This window comes from Periophthalmus magnuspinnatus, chromosome 9 (assembly GCF_009829125.3).
Source record: "Periophthalmus magnuspinnatus isolate fPerMag1 chromosome 9, fPerMag1.2.pri, whole genome shotgun sequence".
NCBI classification, from domain to species: Eukaryota; Metazoa; Chordata; class Actinopteri; order Gobiiformes; family Gobiidae; genus Periophthalmus; species Periophthalmus magnuspinnatus.
The window spans coordinates 26,029,008-26,054,595 of record NC_047134.1 but is presented as its reverse complement, the minus strand read 5'-3'; the positions used below and the strand labels follow the sequence as shown (position 1 = coordinate 26,054,595).

Sequence of the window (25,588 nt, the reverse complement as noted above, 5' to 3'; positions counted from 1 at the left end):
TTATCATGTGTACTTTTTCCTTGCACTACTATTTTTTTGCTATAAGATTTGAGCTGTAGAAGGTTGAATTAATAATTTCTATGACTCATTACAGATGCAAACTAAAGTGTTTCATTCTGCTCATGATTTTTTAAATATATTATAGAGTTAGAATAGTTTTTGTGGTTTAAATCTGCTCTTGGGGTATTGCGTCAGTGGCATAAATTCAATATTATCATTTATCGTCTGTATTTACTTCAGCGATATCAAAGCACTTTAAAATATGTTCTCATGACAGGCCTACATGACACATCACTTTGTTCCAATCTGACGTCCTTAGAATAACCAGCTGATCACACACAAGGATGGGCCAACATTGTACACACACTCACACAATCACACAATCTGTGCTTAAAAAGAAATCACAAACTAAAATGATTCTTTAGAAAATGACTTTATAAATGTCCTACGGGGTCTGGTGTTCTTTGAAATAATGACTGGGCTCCATAGGGGACAATTCCTTTTCTGTGACTCCATGTCTCCATATCCGTTGCTACAGTGATGGTGGTTAATGATGGTACTTAGGTGGGCTACTGTGTTGGACCCTGCTGGCTAATATTCCCCATCCAATTAAATCACTCTTTTATTAGCTCCCCCCTGTAATGAATCCTAGTTTGACCGCATTACTCAAGTCCACAGGCAGTATGCCCCCCCACCCCCATCCTCCACAACCAACCCGATTGAGTAACTATTTTCAATTTTTTTTTTACATTTTTCTCTTAAAAAAACACCACAGCTCTACAGAAAATATGAACATTTTGACATGTTCGAGGATCGGTTACCTGCTTGTCTCCATAGAGATAATGTCACTTAGTCTTGAATGTTAAGCAGTATGGCATTATACTTGTCCATTTTCAGTTCAATTCAGTTTAATTCAAGTTTATTTAGATAGCACAGTTAAAACAACGTCAGCTGACCAAAGTGCTTCACATAAAAGTCAACAAAAAACAAATATATAGGTAACACGATACAAAGGAAAAGTGCAGTAAAACACCAAGATATCCTGTCTAGCTAGTATTAAATGCCAGGGAGAAGAGGTGGATTTTCAGTCTCGTCTTAAACTATGTTAAACACTGAGAGGATTGCCTCTCTGCAGATCTTGGCCTGGTGGGGTCACCTGCTTGTCTCCCCGGAGATATACAAGTTTAATGCTATACTGTGGGATAATTCAGGCAAAGCTCTTCTATCTTCATGGAAACAAAACAGATGGCATGCTCACTATAAGAGAAGGTACTCGCCTTTGAAGGCTTTACTTGCTTTATTTGGGGATCAAGTAATGAATGAACAAGTTGGCGGCTTGATTCCAGCTCCCACAGATGAATACTGCCGTTGTGTCTTTGGGCAGGACACTTAACCCACCTCGCCCCCAGTGTCTGTGTACACTGGTGTATGAATGTGTGTGTGAATGGGCGAGTGGTTCTTTGATGTAAAGCGCTTTGAGGGCCTTGAAGTTGGAAAAAGCGGTATATAAAAATGTGACCCTTACCATTTACTATAGTTTTTCACATTTTTAGAAGTTAATATTTAGTTATTCTATATTGTAGCTTAAAAGAGTCGTAAAAGAGGTCATGATTAATTAACTGGAAGGAGTAAAAAATGGTGTTCCAACTTTTTATTACTTTGATCAAAACTCAAACATTTTAAACAAACTGTATTACTGTTTACTGTATCATTTTAGAGTCCTCCCTTTAGGGCACTTTCCACTCTATTCAGTACGACGCCCATGAGTATTGCATTGTCTGGGGGCACTGGCAGACATGAAGGACACATTATCTAAACACTTGTAGCCTTTGGTCCTGTTTTAATTGCTGGTCATACAATCTCCTGTTAAATCCCATTGATCTGTGCTCTGCTTTTGGAAACAAAGAGCCTTTCTATTAGTGGAGCGTTTTATCATTCAAACCAGAGTCGTCTTTCATCCCACTTACTCTCTGTGTGGGAGAGAGGAGACTGAAAGGGGAGCGGGATCTTTGAAAAGCAGGGGTGAGTTTTATCCGTTTAGGAAGCAAGCGCATTTTGATTAACCAAAGAGCTTACCTTAAAAGTTCAAGATTAAGAGTTAAAGCGTAAGTAATAACAGTATGTTGTTTTTTATGTTGACCGCAGTAACACAAAGCCGAGTCATGGTTCCCTGTGTTTTCAGACAGGGAGCTTGCAATTCAATATATTTCAAGTCCAAAATATCTGATTAAATGTATTTCAGAATTGGGCATTTTATAAATAGACTAAAATAAAGCATGTTTTTTATTACATTGAACGAGATAGAAAAAACTTGTCTTTTCAATGAGTCTGCTTGCATCTCTGCAGACCTGACCTGTACTTGCCTGGAGGAGGGTATCTACTTGCTTGTTTCCATGGAAAGGTTCCTTTGGCAATAATCTTCCACCATATTTCATAAAACATATCTAACCCCAGGGACAATGTTCTAAAATGCGGTTTTAACTTTCTATTCCACATCCAGTGTTGCTTTAATTTCCATTACATTTTAAAGAAGCTAAGATTGTTATCGATTGTGTTTAAATTGTGTGTTATTGTGTGCGCTCTATGGGTCCTTTTTATTTGAGGGAGTTGCTGCAGCCCTGTACTCCACCCAGAGCCCTGAAGTCAGCTGGTCCTGCTGCTGTGCCCAAAGCGAGGCCCAAGACCAGAGGTGACAGAGCCTTTTCTGTGGCAGCACCCAGACTATGGAGCAGCGCCCTCTGCCTGTCACACTTTAACACAGAGTGGGGTTAGATACGTTTTATGAAATACGGTGGAAGTTTATAGCCAAAGGAACATTTCCATGGAGTCAAGCAAGCGGACGCCCTTCTCCAGACCAGTTACAAGTCAGGTGGCGATGAAAGCAGACTCATAGTAAAGACACATGTTTTTTTCTATCTCATTAAATGTAATAAAAAAAACATGCTTTATTTTTTAGGCTATTTATAAAAAAAAAAAAAAATCTGAAATACATTTAGTCAGACATTTTAAACTTGAAATATATTGAATTGCAAGTCTTTAACACAATTTAAGACTAATCCATAGAGTGTATATATAAATGGATATAACTAACCTGCCAGCCTCTATGGTCCAAATAGGAAGTGATCAGGGGCGCACTTCCGCCTCCATCGACTCCAATTCACTTTACATTAAAAAAAATTGTTACCCCTCTCTCTGTAATTGCTGAAGTGAGCCTCATCTTTTTGGTCTTAAAATGTTCGTATTAACCTGACAGGATATCTTGGTGTTTTATTGTTCTTCTCCTATGTTTGATCGTATCTGTATATTTGACTTTTATGTGAGCACTTTGGTCAGCTGAAGTGGTTTTAAATGTGCTGTATAAATAAAATTGAAATTGAAAACTGAAGCAACAAATATCTTGCTCAAAGTACTTGGACTAAAACTATATAATTATTGTGAAGTGTTGTGAAAATAAAGACTTCATTGACTTCTTGTGAGTTGTATCCAGGATGTTTTTGCCTGGACAGATCACATTATCCTTCAGTGCTTCAAACCTGCAGTGTTTTTTCCTGCAGTGTCATTAATTATTCAGACCAGGACCCGAGCCAAAACCTGCTGTGTCTGAACTCATCCAGGGTCCATCTGCTCTTAGTGTGGACCGGGGTGTGTTTGTGCCTTCTACAGTTACAATATGTATGTTTGGCGGTTACACAGGCCAAAGTCCAGACCCAGCCCAAACTGTAACAGGACTTACTGAGGCGCTCACAACACCAGCTGCTGTTTGTGTGGACCAGGGAGGGGGCACTGGGACGGCATCTGGGGCAATGTCTGGAATGAAGAGCTGCCACTGAGCTGCCAGACAAAATAAGAAGTGAGGTTAATGCTGACAAACAAATGAGGGGGATTTATTTGACTATTTTGCTCCATCACAAATTAGGGATGTGAAACTAATTGGATTTTAATCAAGAATGAGCCATCAGTGTGGGTCTTTTGAATTGAAAGATCCTATGTCAGTGGTTTGTAGCAGAAGTCAGACTTTTGAGAAAGAATTGTGAACTTTTTTGATTAATTGGTGCAGATTAGGTTCAGGAAATGTGGAATGTGGAAAAATCAAAAATTTTGATTATGTGAGAAACGGCTAATGGCATATTTGTTAAAAGGGCCCATATTACACGATTTTCTGATCTATGTTATAATGTTTTTTGTTTCATTCACACATGTTTAACACACAGACCCTGCATATTTCTTTTCTCAAACTGAAAACACTCCACTTTGGGGTGTCATGTGGTAATACAGAAAGTGCTCCACTGTGTTTTTAAACCTTGAAAACTACCACTTCATGACATCACAAGGTGAGCTTTGCAGATGTAGACAGACTAATAATAAAGTGTTTCTCAAACATTTGAGTGAAACAAAACATAACTCCGGGTATGTTTTTAATGAGGCAACAGCATTATAACATGGCTTAAAGTGCACTAGAACCAATTTTATATAATATAGGACCTTTATGTTGTACTGAAGTTCAAAGAAATTTACAGTTGCACAAGGTTCACACCCAAACTGATTTTTATTTTGACTGTTTAGATCCCTCTCTTTTCACTGTCCAACTTTGTTACATAAGAGAGCTGAAACATTACTTTGGTGCATTTCAAGGACATCATGAAGATCAGGAATAATGGCTTCTTTGTTTGAAATATACACTCCACTTTGTACAGTATCAAATAACAGAGTTGTCTTTTTGTTCCCAACACAGGAAAGTCCCACCTGGCCATTGTCCAGAAAGTCAACAATGAGGGAGAAGGAGACCCTTTTTATGAAGTTTTGGGACTGGTCACCCTTGAAGATGTTATTGAGGAAATCATCAAATCAGAGATCCTAGATGAATCAGACATGTACAGTGAGTAAATCGAACCCCATCATTTTATTTTATTTTAACTCAGTTCAAAGATAAAAGTTCAGTTAAATGTTCAGTTAAGTTCAAAGTTAAGTTCAAAATTAAGTAAAAAAAAAGTTAAAACTTCAGTTAAATGTTTAGATCCTATTTGTCTTTGTCTCATCAGCGGATAATCGTAACAGGAAGAAAGTGGCCCCAAATAAAAACAAGAGGGACTTCTCCGCCTTTAAATACGAGAGTGAATCAAAAGTGAAGATTTCTTCTCAGCTCCTGCTGGCCGCTCATCGCTTCCTAGCAACAGGTAAGAGTACATGCCATATTTATTCTGACACTACTTCACTACAAACATAATTAACACTAGCCAGGAGCCAACTAGACAAATCTAGATAAATGCTGGTCCTTTGTAATTCTGTCTACCTGTCCATACAGTCGCCCTAGCCACCTTGGCCAGCTAATTTTTATGTATTGATTTTGTAACCTTGACTACTTCCTCTAATGTAAGCTATTTTTGTATTTACATCGATTTGATCCTCATTCAGACCATAGACGGTATATATAAATGAACATAGCGTTCCAAACAGGAAGTTTATATAGGTTTATGTATATATTTTTTTTTAAATCCTTCTGTCATTATTCTGGTATTTAGAAAATAGAAAGAATTTTGATAATCTTAATTGACCAAAAACAGGAAAAGTTTAGTCTGATTTCATGTCAGACAGTAAGAAAAAAAAGCGTGTGTCTTTTTAGATAACGTATGTAAACTTCTGGTTTCATCGTGACAGGCCTATTATAAACCATTACAACTAATGCAATTGTGGCTGGGTAAAAAGTTAATTACAATTTAAATAGGACACACTCTTTGCCTCTACTTGGCTGATGTAAGCAGACGTAATTCAGTAGTATGTTTTTGCACTTGTGGTCAGACAAAGCTTATACGAGCACCACAATGGCATGATCCTGGGTGTGATCATGACCCCATCACCTGACTCCACTCACAAGTTCAAACACGCTTGGCTAGACGTGTTTATATCCATTAGTGTAGCTCATTTTAGCACATGTATCTGAGGCTACCAACCAGGAACAGTTTGGAGATGAGCACGACTGGAGGACTGCTACAGCTAAGAATGTCGCAATCTGCTCTGTTAGCATGTTTACAGCATTGGCAATTAGCTTTAGTTGTTGGTTAGCATGACGTAGCTGTTCTTACTCATAGCCAACTCATATTTTGTTATAGGGTTAAATGGTTGTGGAAATCTTTTTTTTTTCCTGTGTCTTTGAATAGAACTGAAATTAGGCAAGATTATTGAGTTATTTGAGTTAAATCTACTGAACTGCATGGTGTGTTTAACTATGCAAACAAGTTAATTTCAACAGAATCGATTATACTCACATCATTTAAGTCCTCACTAGTGTGTGTGTGGGTGTGTGTGTGTATGTGTGTGTGCGGGTGTGGGGGTGTGTGGGGGTGGGGGTGTGTGTGTGCGTGCGTGCGCGTTTGTGTGTGCGTTTGTGTGTGTGTGTGTGTATTGTGTGGTCTATTGCTTTGATTTTGGGTGCGGACCAAAGCACTCGTGGTCGGGCCCATTACAGCAACCTGTCACACCGCAATTGAGAAATCCACTTAAACAAAAGGCACTGCAGAAGTTCTGTTAATAAGTAAAGAGTTGATTTGTAAAAACAGATAAGAACTGTTAGAAATGGTCATCAGAGCATTGTAGTTTATTCTTTTTATAGTAATAATTTCAAAAGCCAAATGTATTTTGAAAGTCCTATATTACGCAAAACTGACTCTTGTGAGCTTTAAGCCATGTTATAATGTTACCTCCTTAAGAACATCCCTGGAGTTGTGTTTCACTCACATGTTTGAGTAATCTCTTATTATGAGTTAACAGCTACCATTTACCTTTAGTCCAGTAGAGATTGGCAATTCCAGGGCTAAAATTATCCAAATGATTCTAGGTGCAAGGTCCTAGTTTTATTGCAAATACATTATATTTATCATTATCAGGTAAACTTTTTTCCCTTGTATCGAACTTTTTGTCTTTTTAAACACACAAAAATGGCTTTCAGTATTAACTTCATGAATATTTTTCACTTCATTTCAAGTTTATTTATATAGCACATTTAAAACAACTTCAGCTGACCAAACAAACACAAACAAACAAATATCAACAACAAATACACAGATCAAACGATACGTAGGAAAAGTAATATAATCAGTACCAGTGGTGAAAGAAGTAATCAGTTTTGTTCAAATAAAAGTACATATACCAGGGTAAAAAAAAATACTAAATTAAAAATATGACATGAAAAAAATCTACTTAAGTAAAAGTATTAAAATACCCCCTTAAAAGTGTACTTAAAGAGAAGAAATCGGTATGTAGTGGGGTTTTTTTCTAGCTGTTTTTAATTTGTATATTTCTGTTTGCTCAAAATACGAACGTATTAAAAATAATCCCTCAGAATTTTCAGCAGGTTTCAAACAATAATAAAAAAATACTGTACTTTCCAGTTAAAAAATGTAGTAGAGTAGAAAGTACAGATACCTGTTCTCAAAAGTAATGAGGTATAAGTACAAAGTATCCACTGAAGTACAGATTTTATTTACAGGACAGATTTATTGAGAAGGTTTTGACTGTGGTCCTCTCAGATAAAAAGCACTAAGTATCACTGACCATTTGAAACAATAACATTTCAATTATGATGAAACTGATGATTACCCAGCCCTTGTTTTGTATACCACCCACCATAATGCTGGACTAACTGCCTGTTTACTTGTTTCTGCAGAGGTCAGCTTGTTCAGCCCGTCTCAGATCTCAGACAAAGTTTTACTGAGGATTCTGCGACATCCTGACGTCATCCAGGAAATAAAATACAACGACAACGACAAGCGCTCGCTCCATCACTATGTTTACCAGAGGGGCAAGGCTGTGGATTACTTTGTGCTCATCCTACAGGTATGCACTTCAATATAGAACATGTAATTTAAAAGACACACTGTGTCACTTTTTTGCCAAAAATACCTGCTTGTAAATGTTAAGCCTTTGGCTATAATTTTCCACATTATGGTAGTTATAGTTGGAGAAGTATGGCTTTAACTTTCTAATTCCATGTAATCATTCAGGTAATGTACTGCCTCCTGAGTGTTACACCGTGTTTTAAAATTAAGTTTCATTTCAGAGTGTGTATGTTAAACAAGTCCAGGTGCATTTGAGAGAAAACAAGAATTACACAGATTTCGAATTGTTTGTAGAGGTGTAAACTACAGGGTCAGCAGCTTTTACCATAGACTGTATAAAGAAGTGAATGTGATGTCACCCATAGCTCCAGTCAAATGAAGCTCATCGAGACCAGAGTTATAGATGTAAATTGGAGCAGAGTTCCATATTTGGAATTCCAACAGCAAATATCAGCAGCCAACGAACCAATCTGGAGTGAGGCTGTTGAAGGGAACACCCCTTCCCACCTGTTTGCCACAGAGCGGGTGCTTAGCAACGCTGTTAATCCAACCTGTTGCTAATGCTGTCAGGAGCGACCTCGGCAAAAGAGGGCAGCTCATTGTTTGGCCGTTATTCATTTTCATACCTTGATTTATGGACAAAATTGGGAAATGAAAATACCAGGATCATGTAGAGCAGGTTAATACGAACATTTTAAGACCAAAATGATGAGCCTGACAGCAACAGTTAGAGAAAAAGGGGCAACAATTTTTCAATAGAAAGTAAATTGTAGCCAGAGTTGATGGAGTCAGAAGCGTGCCCATGCTTACTTCCTGTTTGGAACACAAGGGCTAGCAGGTTAGCTATGTCCATTTATATAGTATACAGTGCAGGGGTTTTACACATAGAGTCATAAAATGAAATACTTTATTTTACTTAAATATTGGCCTGTGTGACTCACTAATTTCAATTATTATGTGATGCAAGAGTTAAAGGTTTTAAAAATAAATTTCATGCAGTGGACCCCCTACTTGACTCTCTGAAAATGCCGGTCTCACTGCGCACCTGATTTAGAATTCTGACCTTATAAACACCTTCTCTTCTTCATCCTCCCTCTTTCACCTTTTATGACTATTAAGGTTCTCTGAAAACATGATATCCAGACACCAATACCAAAACTAGATACTTATTTGAATAAGTTTAGATACAGTGTTTTGTATCTGTGGTCTATATCTGAAGCTAATATAAGATCACCAAGACAGAGCTATTTTTATGTTGAAAATGACTTTACCATTAAACACAGTAAACAGCTGTAACCACGAGACCAAAATACAGGTAAGATCTGTGGATAAACGGATCATACACGGTGCAAATACAAATGTTTTTCAAGGTAGTTTGGAGCAATAGTACATGTAAATGAATAAATGCAAGTTGGATCAGTTAAATGCCACACTGTGGAACATTCCAGACCCTCCACCAAAAAAGTTACATAGTCCTACTTTAATAATCTATAATTGTGCTATCAGAATCAGTGTTGAGTATCAAGCCTTTTCGTATCAAAATCAACTCAAATATTTGTATCGTTTGCTAACACTGATTGTCTATTTGGTTCATCATGGGACATTTGACACATCAAGCACTTTGACCAGCTGAGGTTGTTTTAAATGTGCTTTATAAATACACTTGAAATAAACTGAACCACACCTAAGGGTAGAAGCATGTGTTTTACATTGTTTAAAATGGAGGAAGTAAAATGGACTTAATCACAGTAATTAAAGTTGAAAAGGCTCAGAAAACTACCATGTTCTGTAATAGCAGTTTATATAGTGGTTATGTTGTTATGGGTCTATGTTAAAAAAATATGTTCATTAGCTGCTAGTGAAGTCACCATTGAATTATTATTTATCTAAAGTCAATGGAAACAGGGAATTACTTATTAAATTATTTTATTTAGAGCAGACCTATTCGGACTTATATTGCAGTTTTCTAAAGCAGAAGTCACCAGATTTGTTTCTTTTATTAAGTCGTATTAGATGAATATTGTGGTGCTGTAGTTGTGTCTAATAATAATAACATCATAGCCTCTTCATAAAGCTGATATATTTGCCCACACCCCATCAGAAGATATGATAAATCTATTGAAATTATATTTCGTATTTAATGTGTTTGCTTTTCCTCTTCCCACCAATGATCTCATTCAAATTTCATATAATGTGGACTGGGCTGGACTCAGAAAGTGCTGCATGATGATTTTCCAGGTCATATATGGGACACTGACTCTGAAATATTGATCCACATTATGTAATACACCCAACACATTTAGGAGTCGATGAGTTTATTCAATTTTCCCCCTACAGTTCTGTGCACTCTGCTATAAAGACATACCAGACCATGAGGCTTTTATCTCCAAACCATAATCTGGTAGCGCTTGGGCAGACTTTGTGCTTTTAATAATCTAATTACATTTTCAGTTCAGTTGAAAGTAATCTTGCAGTGTTCGTTTTGAAATCTATGATATACAGTAGCCTTCCGGTGTGAGGAAACACACACACACAGGTTAGCTATGTCCATTTATATATATATATATATATATATATATATATATATATATATATATATATATATATATAATATATATTATATATATTATATAGATATATATTATATATATTATATAGATATATATTATATATATTATATAGATATATATTATATATATTATATAGATATATATATAAAATGTTTGATTAACAGTGTCTAAGCGACCGCTCTCTGGTAAACCAATGGCGAGGCGGGAAGGGTCGGTATGTTTAACAGCCTGGCTCCGGATTGGCTCTTTGGTTGCTATGATACTCATGATCGGAATTCCAAATATGGAACTCTGCTCCAAATTGGCCTCTGTAACTGCTCAACTCGATGAGCTTCATTGGACTGGAGCCGAACTCTATGGGTGACGCAACACTCCCTTACTCCACTTCTTAATACAGTCTGTGCTCTCAACTTACTAGTGTCAGTCTCCAAAACACACCAGTAACTGACGAATACAACCTTCACATCAACTTGTTGGCATGGCAACAAAGTGTCACTTTTAAAAGCAGTTACAAAACATGTTCTCTATAAACACTGGGCCTTTTATTTTATTTCGCATAACGTTTGAAATTGTGCATTGTGTTCTATAGCTTAGTCTCCATGTTAGCTGGTACATGGGACAGTAGCCTACCCTCATGGCATACTGCATAAAAGATACATGACTTAAAACTATTGATCCACGTTATGTAATACAATAAATGCCCATTAGGGGTCAATAGCTACGTCTTCTCTTTAGGCCACTTAGCTTCTTTGTCATGGGCTTCAAGCAAATGATTAATTCCTGGTTCAAAATACTGGTAAACCTTTACTCTATAAATGTATTTGGAGATTTAAAAATATTTATATTATTTAAAGGTGCACTATGTAGCTTTTCTGGTGGCATCTGATTGTCTTTATGGCAATGTTCAACAGTATGGAATTAAACTTAACATTTTATTCCCTTATGGCTGTTTTTATTGCTCAAAGATACAGTGTCAAGACTCTACAGATCTGACCAGTAACTAAAATAGAAGTTTAATGCCATACTGTGTCATATTTTTAGACAAAGCATCTCCACACAGACAACCCTCCTTCAGAAAAGTTACCTAGTGCAATAATAGTGTACTTTTCTTTCTTTCAAATTTACTGTTGCAATAAATCACACAGGCCTACTTCTGTATTTACCATAGACTCCAATACACACACGCACATACCAGGCCTGTTCTCACTAAGGCCACTCACTACATTCCCACAGTTTTTCTTGCCTTAAACAGTCGTTATCTCACTGCAGTAATCCAGGGATGACTTTGACTTTCTCTGCTCTTACTCTCAGCTCTTGTGGAGGATTTTGGGACCCCCCACCGACTAAAATCCATGGGGACATTTCGGTAAACTGGGTGGTATTTGAAGTCAGCATGCCTGGATGGAAAATTGACTTAAAGCAAAAAAAAGCTTCTCAGTAATGCTTGTTTTAGCTGTTGTTAATATTTGAGCAGTAAATTTGACTCAGTGGGAAGTTGTCTCAGAAATAAAAATAGCGGATGTGGTCATATACAATACATGAGAAAGAAGGGCGTATTGATCTTGTTTGTCTAAATATTTTTCCATCCACTGCAGTGAATCATTCCATACTTAGCACCAAGTTCTTTTGAAACTATGTTTGTTTTATAATCTTATGCAGTGTGTGGAGTAGTGAAAGTGACTTGTAGCTGTTGCCTTTTTAAATTGTTAGCAGTTTTGTGAGTTTAAAACATCATTTTCAGGACTTTTGACCAGATAAAAGCAGCGCTGGAAGGTAACAAAGTACAAGTAGTAAAGTACTGTACTTAAGGAGAATTTAGGTGTCTGTGCTTTACTTAAGTACATTTTACAGCTGATACTTTTACCTTTGCTTCACTACATTTGAGAGCAGGTATCTGTACTTTCTACTTCACTACATTTTTTAACTGGACTGAAAAGTAAAAAGTACTTATATAGTACATATGATTTGAGGGGTTATTTTTACCATGTTTGTGCAAACATCCTGAATAAAGTTTTCGAGTTCAAGTTTCAGCTTTGAGCAAAAATAAATACACAAAATTCATAAGAAAAATGAAGACATTGATTTGTATTGTTACTGTTGACCAAAATATGTATAATTTTTTTATCAATATCACATTTACACTCAAACAAATGAACAACACTTGTGTAAAATACTTTTACTTTTTTCTCTTAAAGTACATTTTTAAATACATTTACTTAAGTAGATTTTTTTCATGTGATACTTTTACTTGAGTAACTTTTTACCTATCTGCACTTTTAGTTTTTATAACTTTATTTTTTTATTTACATAATCTCTCATATTCCTTATAGCCTTACCAAGAGCTTACATTTAGCACATTTACACACAACTTGATCTTAAAGGTAGGTAGGTTCCTAACATCCTAATTACTACTTGCTGCATTGAGTTTATAATCCCTTTTCTCAACGTTTAGTCCAGTTATGCTGTCAGTCACACCACAGCTTCTGACAATGCAGTAGCTTTTTTTCTGGTTCACAGATGATAAAAACGCTCCGTAGATGTACACTGCCTGGCCACCAGGATTTAACTAAGCAAATAGGTTGAGGTTGCAGCAGTTGGTCAGGTCTAGGTTCAGCAACAGTCTGTGCTCAAAGAATGAGGTCAGCTGACACCTGAATATACTGAGTGACCAGGTTATTCCATCAATGGATTTTTTCTTCCCTGATGGCACGGGCATATTCCAAGATGACAATGCCAGGATTCATCGGGCTCAAATTGTGAAAGAGTGGTTCAGGAGCATGAGACATCATTTTCACACATGGATTGTCCACCACAGAGTCCAGACCTTAACCCCATTGAGAATCTTTGGGATGTGCTGGAGAAGGCTTTGTGCAGCGTCAGACTCAACCATCATCAATGCAAGAACTTGGTAAAACATTAATGCAACACTGAACGGAAATAAATCTTGTGACATTGCAGAAGCAAAATCGAAACAATGCCACAGTAAATGCATGCCTCAATCAAAGCTAAAGGCGGAACAGCGAAATATTAGAGTGTGTGAGCTTTTTTTTGTTGGTGACTTTTTTTTACATTTGGTTATGCAAACAGCACATTGTGTGATTTGCAATGTCAATATAATGTCCAGTTTGTTTTTAGACTATTTCTCTGTTTCAGATGACAGATGATGATGGGGGGGCAGATAAATGAATTGTTCAAATGCAGATTTTTGTTGTAATACAGTGAGTTCTTAGCTCTAGTCTTTAATAGAAATGATCTGGTTCAACATTTGTGCATTTACTTTTTTTAAACAGCAAATGAATCATACAAGTTCAGCACAAAATAATGATAACATAAAGTTACATTTACAGCAAAACAAATTTTCTTTCAGTAACAAAATTACTTATTTTTGGTATATCTTCCAAAACTAAAGTTATAATAATCTCAATTTCAAACCATTCTTCATTCATTTTTTGTCCCACCCTGTTTTCAGTGAAATCTTATACATATTAATATCAACATACTTAACATAATGGTTCTACACATTTAATTTTGTGTATTTGAATTTACTAGCAGAATTAGTAAATTAACTTTAGCTTGCTTTTAAATAAATTTTTGTAGTTATGGTAATTGAACAATGTAATTATATTATTCTAGCTCAAATGGCCAGTCTTTCGGGCTATATAACGTTCTAATTGTTTCCAGAAATCATGACATGGGAGACATGACATTCATAGACTAGATGTTTTAAATGATCAATCTCAATATTACAGAAGTTGCATTTTGAAGCGTCATAGGGAAATCTGGCTCTTGCGCCCCCATCTGGGAGTATGACATCATCGTATCCTAGACCAGACCGTCAGGAGCCACCTAGTCTCTTGTGTCAATGGGAAACGCTATTCACAGATTCTTGGGAAAAGCAAAGATATAAATAGTCCCTGTGATTAATAGTTTGTAATGATGCGATGCTTTTTGTAGTCTAAACACATAAACGTGACACATTCCAGAGGGATGACATCAGGACGTGTATGAGTCACTTGTCCTCTGGTGAAATGGAAAATCCGGTGAGAATAACATGCTTTTCTCATGAAGGAATTTGAATAAATAAATAGACAAAACCTGTGTATTTACTGCCGGGTAATTTCTTGTCTAGTCTATATAATCAAGATTTATTTTACACATATTACGGTACTCTATTTTCTGATCTATGTTATGTTGTTTCCTCATCACAAACAGACCCGGAGTTGGGTTTTGTTTCATTCACATATGTTTAAGACACAAACTATTTAAGCTCAGTTCTTCTCTCAAACTGAAAACACTCTGTTCCACCTTGTGATGTCATTTGGTAATACAGGAAGTGCTCAACTGTGTCTTTAAACACCATACACCTTCACTAGAATCATTTCAGTAATTTCAGCAGTGGAATTGCTGATTTCTACAGAACCAAAAGGTGAAAGGTAACTACAGTTTCATGACATCACAAGGTGGAACAAAGCATTTTGGGCTTTGGAGATGTAGACAATATTAATAAAGGATTACGCTAACTCTGTGTGTGAGTGAAGGAAAACACAACTCCAGGTCTGTTTTTGAAGGTAATAACATCATAACATGGCTTACAGCTCATGGGAGTCAACTTTGCGTAATATAGGACATTTAGACTATTTTTTTCTTTTAATAATTTTGAGCTTTCCTTTGTCCAAATAGTAATTTTCTTAAAACGGCATACTTTGTTTCTATTGTTTTAGCAGTAAGGGAAGAAAATTTTGTTTCAACCAATCTTTTCAGCCTTTATTAGACAGAACATATCGAAGTGTGAAGGCAAGGTAAGTTTATTTGTATTGCACAATTGGTACACAAAGTAATAAAAAGTGCTTTACAGAATAAGACATTAAACGCTGTTAGTCCAGGTTTAGTCCAGGTTTAGTCCAGGTTTAGTCCAGGTTTGGTCCAGGTTCGGTCCTGGTTCGGTCCTGGTTCAGTCCTGGTTTAGTCCTGACTCTGGGCACCAGCAGGAGGCCTGTCCCTGAAGTCCTCAGAGTGTGAGATGGTTCATATGGCACTAACATTTGGGAGATGTACTTTGGTGCTGGTCCATGGAGAGACTTGTTCACAAACAGAGCTGCTTTAAAGCCTATTCTCTATTATGTTTTTGATCCTCAATGGCACATTCTTTAACTTGGGGGTGAAGGGTTAGGGGAGACATTCAGTAAAGGAAATTGCCAAAGCCAGAAATTGATCTCACAGTGCTGAAGCTATCACAGAGACATATATGCAATAGCTTTGGCCACAAGACTCAGGGATTCATTCACTGGACCAACTTGATTCCCTTTTTTTTAATTTTATCATACATTTTTTGTAATATTGTGCTTTTGTAATTTTTAGTTCTTACATTTGCTGATCTGTATTGTAGAAATGTAGTATATTTAAATTCCTGTTCAGAGCTTACATTTATATCATAGACTGTATAAAGAAGTGGACTAAGGCAGTGTGATGTCGCCCATAGCTTTCGACTCTAGACAAACGAAGCTCATCGAGGCGAGCGGTTATAGGGGTGAATTTGGGCCAAAGAGTGATGGTGTTGAAGGTAACTCCTCTTCTAACCTGCATCGCTGATTTAACACAGAGCAGGTGTTTGGCAATGCAGTTAATCAAACCTGTTGCTAATGCTAGCGAGAGCAATGCCGGGGGAAAGAAAGCGTCTGATTCATCTGTTATTAATGTTCATATCTTGATTTACCGACATAATAGAAGTACCAGGATCATGTACAGCGGGTTAATATGAACATTTTAGGACCAAAAGGCTCACAGCAGCATTTACAGAGAAGTTGTGACAGTTTTCCATTGTAAAGTGAATTGGACTCAGAGTCGATGTAGCCGGAAGCGCGCCCATGATCACTTCTATCTGTAAAGTGGCAGATGGCAGGTTGGCTACATCCAATTATATATGCAATTTATGATTCATACCTTTGTGGAAATAGTATCCGGTTGGTAGTGGTAGTAGTAGTAGTAACAAGGAAAGCCACAACCCCAAATTATGTCATTAACAAAACAAATTAGTTGAAACGGATTAGTTTTACTCAGCTAAGTCACCACACAGATATGAAACATGCGGATTAATTCTGACTTAAACTAAAGTCTATTGTTAAGACTCTGTGACTCTCCACATTTTTCTTCTTCAGAAAAGACTCTTTGACATGTTGCAACCACCAACCTCTGAGCCCTGTGTGTGTGTTGTGTGTTTGTGTGGTGTGTGGTATAAAACCTATTTTTACATTTACAGACTCCACTCCACCTCATCGGCTCATTGCAGCAGAATTATAGTTAGCGCCTTGATATTAATATTGATGTGGTTTGGAAATGTAGATGGTCAAGTTCATTTGTATAGCACAATTGAAGCACAAAATAATTCTTCCCAATTTGGACAGAGTATTTCTCCTGTATACATGTATTTGTACTTATTGCTAATTTTGCAGTTGCTTAAAATAAACTTTATATGAATTTAGTGGATTCATACGGCTTTAATCAATCAAATTTCATCGCATTTTTATATTGCGCTTTTTCACCTTCAAGGCAAAGCACTCTACATCAAGGAACCACAGTTTGCGTGTGAGTGGGTGCATTCATACACACACTCATACACCAGTGTACACAGACACTAGGGGCAAGGTAGGTTAAGTGTCTTGCCCAAGGGCACAATGACAACATTCGTGTGTGGGAGCTGGAATCATGCTGCTAACTAGTTGAATCACCAACCTTCAGATCAGTGGACAAATGCTCTACCAACTGAGCTACTATCACAATATCATTAAGAAAAAACATGAGCCGCAGAATGAAAACACGAATAGCTGAATGAAAAAACTTTAAATAAGAAAAGATTCCCCATTTGCTCAAAGAAAAAGTCCCCACGATAAATATTGACCCCCAAAAAGTACTGTTCCATTTACCATGTACTGAACTATAAGTTGATATAGTAATTATCATGACAGGCCTACGACTGTACACTTTCTTTCTTTCTTTCTTTCTTTCTTTCTTTCTTTCTTTCTTTATCTTTATCTTTCTTTATACAGGGGAACCCAATGAGAGCACTTGGGTGCCCTGTTTAAAACACAATGCAAACAGAAAAACAAACAAAACAAACAAGCCTACAAGTCCATACAGGTGTGTGTATCAAAGGTCATGACCAGATTATGAAATTATGATTGTGTCACTAACGTATCCAGTTTACATTTCCTTGTGAACAAACGTCAAGTGATCTGGTATTAAATGTTCCAGTATGGTATCTGGTATCTAAGTACTTTCATATTGTGGTTTATAACATTTGAAACTCTATTTGATTATTGCCTCTTCTAAAGTTTCACCTGTTTAACTAGGATATCTTAAAGATACAGTTTACTATTGTCACATGAATGGCTTCAGTCCATAGTACCTCATTAAAACAACAGCAAAAGACACACAGTTCTCAGTCACGGTTTAATGAGTCATAACTATTTGAACTTTGTCCAGGTCACGCCCACAACTCCAGGGTCAGCACATGTCATCTTAACCAAAAACAAGCCAGATTACTCATTGATTATATTGACTGTGATAAGCAATACTTAAATACTTCATTGAATAGTATTGTTGTAGTATCGTAGTAACAGATATTTTGGTAGTGCAACAAAAATGTGCTAAGCTGTGTATTTAAATATATTCGTTGACGTTTAAGTATCAGATGTGAACTTAACCCTCACCCACAAAAGTGCAGAGATATCAGTTTATAACCTTGTTTCAAAGATTGCAAAAAATTCTTATTCAAATTTTTATTTTTTTCTCACCTATTTTATTTTGTTATAGTAAAAGATAGATGCAGGATTCCCCAGTGGTAAAACGTAAAAAGTAGTAGAGTAACTTAAGTAACAGTTTTAGGTATCTGTACTTAACTTTTTTTTTTCTTTTTCTTCACTACATTTGAGAGCAAGTTTCTGTACTTTCTACTTCACTACATTTTTTTAACTGGACCGAAAAGTTTTTAATCGACCTGCTGAAAAGGTTGAGAGTTATTTTTTAACGCGTTCATAATTTAAGCAAACAAAAATATACAAATAAAAACATCTAGAAAAAACGATCGATTCAGTTGTTTCTGTTGAACAAAATTCAGCACAAATCTTTAACAAAATCTTTACATTTGAAGCTTTATTGGAACTCAAAATCTGCGTGAAATACTTTTACTTTTTACTCTTTAAATAGATTTTTAAACAGGTACTGTAATACTTTCACTTAAGTAACACAATTGAGTACTTCTTCTGTCACTGGGTTTCACATTGTGCAAATCTCCAAAACAAGCGTTATCACAATATTATTATGATTTGATTTCTTGCTTGGAGTGCAGAGGAGTTTTTATGTAATATTTTTGCATAATTTGATCCTAACATAATTTGTGAGTTCGCTGGCTGGGTTTGGAGAGCAGAAGTTGTAAAAGCAGGTCTGACCAATGCATCAGCTACACGATTTCCACCTCTCACTCTGCCCTCTGCCGGGTTTGAAATGAGTGTATATAGAAATGAGGCCTCCTACATGTACCACGCAAAGTACTGGAGTCAAGAGTGCAAAATGTGATAACTACCGTACTTTTTGTTAAAGGTGCATTATATACTATACTATATTATGCATTATTATCTTTTCTGGTTTTCCGGATGGTAACTATGGAGATGTTATCACTTTGCCTGGAGTATTCCACAGTATGGCATGAATACAAATCTTAGCTACCTTCATACATTTTTATATAGCGCTTTTCCACCTTTAAGGCACTCAAGCACAGTGTCTTGCCCAAGGACACAAAGACAGCACTCATCTGTGGGAGCTGGAATTGCACCACCAACCCGTGAGTCAGTGGATTGGACCGCTCTACCAATGATGTTTATGTTGACAAACCTCAAACCTTTGGGCCAGTGGACAAACACTGAGCTACCCTATGATAGATTAAAAAAATTCAACATTAAACATGCATTCTTACAGTAAGTTTTTAATATACTTTTGCAGTATAATTCTGTGTTGTGTTGTATATCAATATTCCCATCTTGTGGCTTTTTAAAAATTACTATACGCATTAGGACTGCGGTCCTCAGTTGATGATGCCTCGTTCAACCAAAATATGTATTATGCAACTAATAATTTTTTTTTAGACTATAAGGATTTATGTGGACAACAGCAGAAAGGTAGGGAGAAGGTAGGGAGTGTTTTATCTAAAGATCTGGGAGTGAATCGTGTTCAATTTGCCTTTTTTTAATCCTACAAATGCAGCTTTTCCTAGTACTTTTCTGTACAAATAGTGGTGGAAGAAGTTCTCTTTTTTGTTAAGTAGTAAAAGTACAGACACCGGAGCAAAAAAAAGAACTCAAGTAAAAGTATCACGTGAAAAAATCTACTTAAGTCGTCGTACAGTACTTTACTACTTTTACTTTGTTACATTCCACCACAGTCTGGGACGATATTGAAATTTGATGTCACGATTATCATGACCAAAATAATTGCGATTAACGATGATGTCACTGTCATTTTTAACTGTAGCCTTGTACTTTGTTGTAAGTGAAATCAACAGTGATCCAGAAAAGATCATCAGGGAGAAGTAGTTTTGTTCTGCACATTCTGGTGATCACGATGTTATAAAATGTCTACCCTTTGATTACGATAAACATTATTATTGTTTCTAGTTCTATCCCTAATAAATGAGTGCAGTTACTTTTGCTACACCCTCTCTTAGTTGGCAAATCAATCAGCAACACGTCTTTTGTCGACCTTTTCTTTTGTTAGCCGATCACAGCCCTGATGACCAAGTTACAAGCTCGTCTGTGACAGTAATCAATGCTATTACCGTTGTAACATGCCTCCAGGTCAATTTTGAGTCAGAGCCCGATCATTACTAGAAAGAAACACAGGTTAGACAAGTTTCACTGTTTTCTATTGAGATTAAAAGAAAAAAGGTAATGGGTGTACGCGTGTGTTGTTGTGTCCTTGAGCAACGCACGTGACCTCGTTTTATCCGTGCGGCTGTAGGAAGCAGTGTGGAGTCCAGCGGGTGTGAACGTGTGGCGAGTTCCAAGTTTAGACCAGGGTCGTTCTAACCTCTGGAGTCATGCTATGAGCAACAGGCCTTTGTTATGAGTTCAAACAAGATACAAGAAAACGTCAGGGTATTAATAAAGGGATATGTTTAAGAGGCGTAGAGCAAGACAGAATGGATATTATACAAAAACGACTCTTTGGAGCTATGTTATAACGTTCCCTGCCTGTAGAGAGTTTAGATGACATCCATACACGTTTGAGTAATTTAGTGATCTCTGCCAGGCCCTATTTGAACCCTGCTTATGGTTACATGTCATTAATTTATGCCACTGACACAATAACAATAATACAAGATGATCCTAGTAAATCATTTTTAAATAAATGGTACCATTTAAAAGGCCTGAAAAAAAATCTCAAAATATCACAGCAAAAATAACAAAAATCTCCCCACTTTTGCAAAGAAAAAGTACCTGAAAATATCTCGCTCCAGCTTTAATATATTGAACAGACAGGCGTAGCTCCCACATGCCTTTCTTCCATAAGTAAACAAAAGCATGGCGCAAAACAATACGCTACAACTCGACAAACCTGATGTGATGTGCAGTCGTTTCATAAGTGGAACGCACGCCAATTGTAATATGATAGCGCTCTGAATGGGGAGCGACTTAGCGCGGAGAGCAAAGCAAGGGGAAAGAGCACTTTGGGCAGCTGTGGTTGTTTTTAGATGTGCTTTAAAAATGAATTTGACTTGATTTGACTTGAAGGGGGAGTGACTTAGCAGTGGGGGAGGGGGACTCAGAGGATCAAAAACAAAACTGAAACTTATTAAACATGTAAATACATTTCCTTGTGGCATATATAGTTAATATTTCAAACATTTAATTCAATAAAAAATGTAATTACATAATTTTTAAGACTTGGATATAATTCAGAGATCTGCTAAATATTTTTTCTGTTGTTGTGACTAATTTAAAATGCTGCTTTGTCTGATTTTCTCTCTGGCTCGGGAACGTCTCTTCCTCGTGTCTCTAAGCTCATATGGGCTTTTATGGTTGTGTATTTAGTTACATGGCTTATTACTTTTTATTGTATTATTGTATTGTGGGCTGTGTATTGTTCAACCGGTGTCGGCAATAATCCTCTTATAGGACAATAGGCAATTTTTGTATAAAATGACCTTTGACACTAGGGCCGTGCATCAAATAGTCAGTTAAGTGGGACTAAACCAGGACGGAACAGATCAGATCAAACCAAGTTCAAAAAGTTAAAGCTTCAGGGATATAGACAGACTAATAATGCAGGATTCTCAAACATGTGTGAATGAAACAAAACACAACTTTGGTTATGTTTTTGATGACATAACAACATTATAACTTGACTTAAAAGCTCACACGACTCCAAACCATGACAAAAACGCGACAGATCAAATCAGGACTTCTCTAGTACCACTATCCGAGCATTTATTTGATTTATTTGGTCGTGTTTACATTGTCTTTATTGTGTCTTTGGAGCACCTGTTTCATCAGTTGACTCTTTTGGGGGAGGAGGTTGGATTAACTGTCCTGTGTTGTTGCTGCCGTTCACACATTCCTACATGCCAAATCAGGCCAAGCTGCTCTCCTCCTCTGTCCTCATATCTCCCATTTTCTGTGAGTTTGTTGAGTCATAGTGAAGCAGTTTTCAGTCAGGTTTGCAGGCAGCTCCAGTTCAAGCGGCTGTGTTGTGATATGTGGTTGTGCTGCCATCCAGTGTCCAAAAACAGAAATGCAGTTTAATACATCTTCAACCGAGCTTTTCAGAATCTAAACTTTGTTGTCCGAAGTGGAGAGTATCTATTATATGAATTGAAATAAAACAAATTTTCAGTGTAGGCTTTCAAGTACAGATCCAAAGTGACAATTCTTCTGTTTTGAGGTTATTTATTTTTATTCATCCTCAACTGCTGTTTCAAGAAGTTGTGTTTCTGTAGATAGCATGTTTTTCTACCTTCAAGGCACTCAAAGCAGTTTAAATCAAGAACCACTTAACCCTTCACATACACAATTTACACAACAATCAGTTCACAATTTAGGCTACGTTCACACTTGTTGGGAAAGGCGCATACAGTACATAGGCACATGTTCTCCTGCTCAGTCAAGTTATTGAAAAGTCTGTGTCAGTGAAGCAGCTCACATCAGTGTCCCACGTCTTACACACCTCACACCACATGCTTCTCAAAATGTAAATGGCAGGTAAGGCCACTTATGTGCTTCGTGAAATCACCCTGTTAAGTAAACGTTTGCTCCAGTTGCTAAAATTACTTGAAATAGCCAAAAATGTGCCAGAACTCTGGGCCATGTTTACTTACGCGAACACGACATACCATGCGTTCCATTGTGTTGTGTTGTGTTCTGTTCTGTTGTGTTCTGTTTCGTGCATGCGAGTCACTCCGCGACCGCATTTTGTTCACATTAGGGATAAATAGCAGTCACATTTTTCTTGTAATGTAAAGGACTACATAAAAAAATCAGATACAAAAAAACAAAAATTTAAATTGGGGCATATACACTGTAGTATGAACGTGGCCTATGTCTTCTCTCAAATATGAAGTCTCCTGGACATGTTTAAAATGTACACTTTTAACTGAATCTGAAAATCTAATTGCTTGTTCACTATTAAATATTACAAAAACAAGCAGCTGTCCAGTCTTTGTATCGTCCTCATAAAATGTTCTAACTGTGCATTTGTGTTTATGTTGCAGGGCCGAGTGGAGGTGGAGGCGGGCAATGAGAACATGAAGTTTGAGAGTGGACCTTTCTCGTACTATGGGGTCATGGCCCTCAGCGCTCCTGCTCTGGGTGAGTCCTGCCATCACCGCCCTGGCCCAAAAAAACCCAAGTGTTGTCAAAAGACCTAATAATGTGGGCAGTTGTCTATAAGGCTTAGAATTTCTCATTTGTAGTCTTTCATGTTTATAGGTAGATATTTTAACAATTGGCCAGTAGGGCTGCACAGTATACCCCGGGAATATCAATATCGCAATATGGGCTGACGCAATAATCGCTCTTCAGAGTTCAAATTTTTACAAAAAGTTACTGTTTTTGGAAAGAAAAGCTGATTGTGTTAATGATTTTCCTTAAAGGTCCCATATTACGCTCTTTTCTGATCTATGTTATAATGTCGTTTTCTCATCACAAACATACCTGGAGTTTTGTTTTGTTTCATCCACACAAGTTTAACACAAACCCTGCATATTTAGCCTGTTCTTCTCTCAAAGAGAAAACACTCTGTTCCACCTTGTGGTGTCATGTTGGTAATACAGGAAGTGCTCCACTGTGTTTTTAATCTCCATAAACCTTTGCTAGACTCATTTGGATAATTTCAGATCTGGAACTGCCAATCTTTACTGAACTAAAGGTAAAGTAGCTATTAACTTGAAAACTACTGCTTCATGACATCACAAGGTGGAACAGAGCATTTGGAGCTTTGGAGATGTAGACAGACTAATAATAAAAAAAATTACATGTGTGAATGAAACAAAACACAGCTCCATGTATGTTTATGATGAGGTAACAATATTATAACATGACTTAAAACCAACCATCATGTGACTAAATAATGTAATAATAATATATTCAGTGTATTGTTCACTACAGGCTGGTGCAAAGTGGAAATTTTCCAGAGGAGGGTCCACTCCCTGCTTATCTCCCCAGGGATGCTATTCCTGTGCTAGAAATATTTCACAGGATGGCATTAACCTGAAAAATATGCATTCTTACTATGAGCTGATAAGTTTATCTTTAGTAATAAAACATACATCGGCAATTGAATATCAGAACGATGGACAAGGGGAAGGCCATATTGCGGAACATTTCAGGCAAAGAAATTTGGAATTTATTCAACTTTTCCCAGTTATAATCCAGACCAATTATGAAAATATCTATCTTTAAACATGAAAAACTAAAATTACAAATTACTATATTTTATTTTTAATACCACCTATACACTGAAGTAGATGGTCAAACATGGCAAACTGTGATATTCAGATTCATATGTATTCATGTTTTCTTTATTGGCCGTTCTAAGCAGGAGGGGAGAGTTTACCGGGTGCACCAGGCGGGTCAAGTTTTAGCTGGAATGTAGTTTAACTGTCTAAAATGTCTTCCAGCGATGACCTTTGAACTCTCCTCCTTGCTCCACACTCCCTATAAACAAATAGTCACTCCCTCTTGTGCTATATTTAAACACAAGATGTTTGAATGTTTGTTTATCTCCATAACACATTTTCTTACAGTTTTTATTTATTTATGTATTTTTATTTACTTTAATAGTCTTGTCATTCTAGCAGCAGTGATTATGAATATCTCCAGGAGGTAGAGGTGGGCAATATTGACTAAAATACACCTCAAGTAAACAAAAATGTCACATTTTAATCAAACAGTTGTGTGTCTGTAGTTCCTGCAGGTATAAAATATAAATGATGATATAAATTTATGTAATTTTCCAGAAAATGAAATGGAAATACAACATGTGCACTCCAACCTTAGCAGCTAGGCTAAACAGCTGCTATTCAGGGTCTAAATGTAACAGTGCACAAATCTCTTATTCATTACAGATTAAAAACAGCAGGATAGTCATTTAAGAGGACCCATCATCAGTAAAGTTAAACAGTCACTTTTAAGATGGGCCCATAGACTGTATACATAAATGGACATAGCTAAACTGTTAGCCGCTGCGTTCCAAATAGGAAGTGACCATGGTGCACTTCTGGCTCCAATGACTCTGGCTCTAGTTCACGTTACATTAATAAATTGTCGCCCCTCTCTCTGTAACTGCTGCTGTCAGGCTCATCATTTAGGTCTTAAAATGTTCGTATTAACCCGCTCAACATGATCCTGATGTTTTTATTTCACTATTCAGCCCCTAAATCAAGATATGAACATTAATAACAAATCAGGACATATCAGGCACCTTCTTTCCCTGAGGTCACTCCCGCTTTCGTTAGTAACAGGTTTGATTGACAGCATTGCTAATCATCCGCTCCCTGGTAAACTAGCAGTGCGGGCAGGAAGGGGTGTTACCCTCAACAGCCTGTCTCGGGATTGGCTCTTTGCTTGCTATGATACTCACGGTCGGAATTCTGCTCCAAATTGGCTCCTATAACAGCTGGGCTTATTGGTTGCTGCATTC

At 36.9% G+C, this 25,588-nt stretch overlaps 1 protein-coding gene across 1 annotated transcript in view; it reads left to right on the top strand.

The window, feature by feature from the left end:
• Positions 1 to 25,588, top strand: part of LOC117375627 (metal transporter CNNM4) — a 58,161-nt gene that overhangs the window by 18,080 nt on the left and 14,493 nt on the right. The window contains exons 2-5 of the mRNA XM_033971927.2: positions 4,733 to 4,876; positions 5,040 to 5,174; positions 7,661 to 7,830; positions 23,160 to 23,256. Coding sequence (XP_033827818.1) covers positions 4,733 to 4,876; positions 5,040 to 5,174; positions 7,661 to 7,830; positions 23,160 to 23,256 — 546 coding nt within the window. The remainder of the gene's footprint in view (positions 1 to 4,732; positions 4,877 to 5,039; positions 5,175 to 7,660; positions 7,831 to 23,159; positions 23,257 to 25,588) is intronic.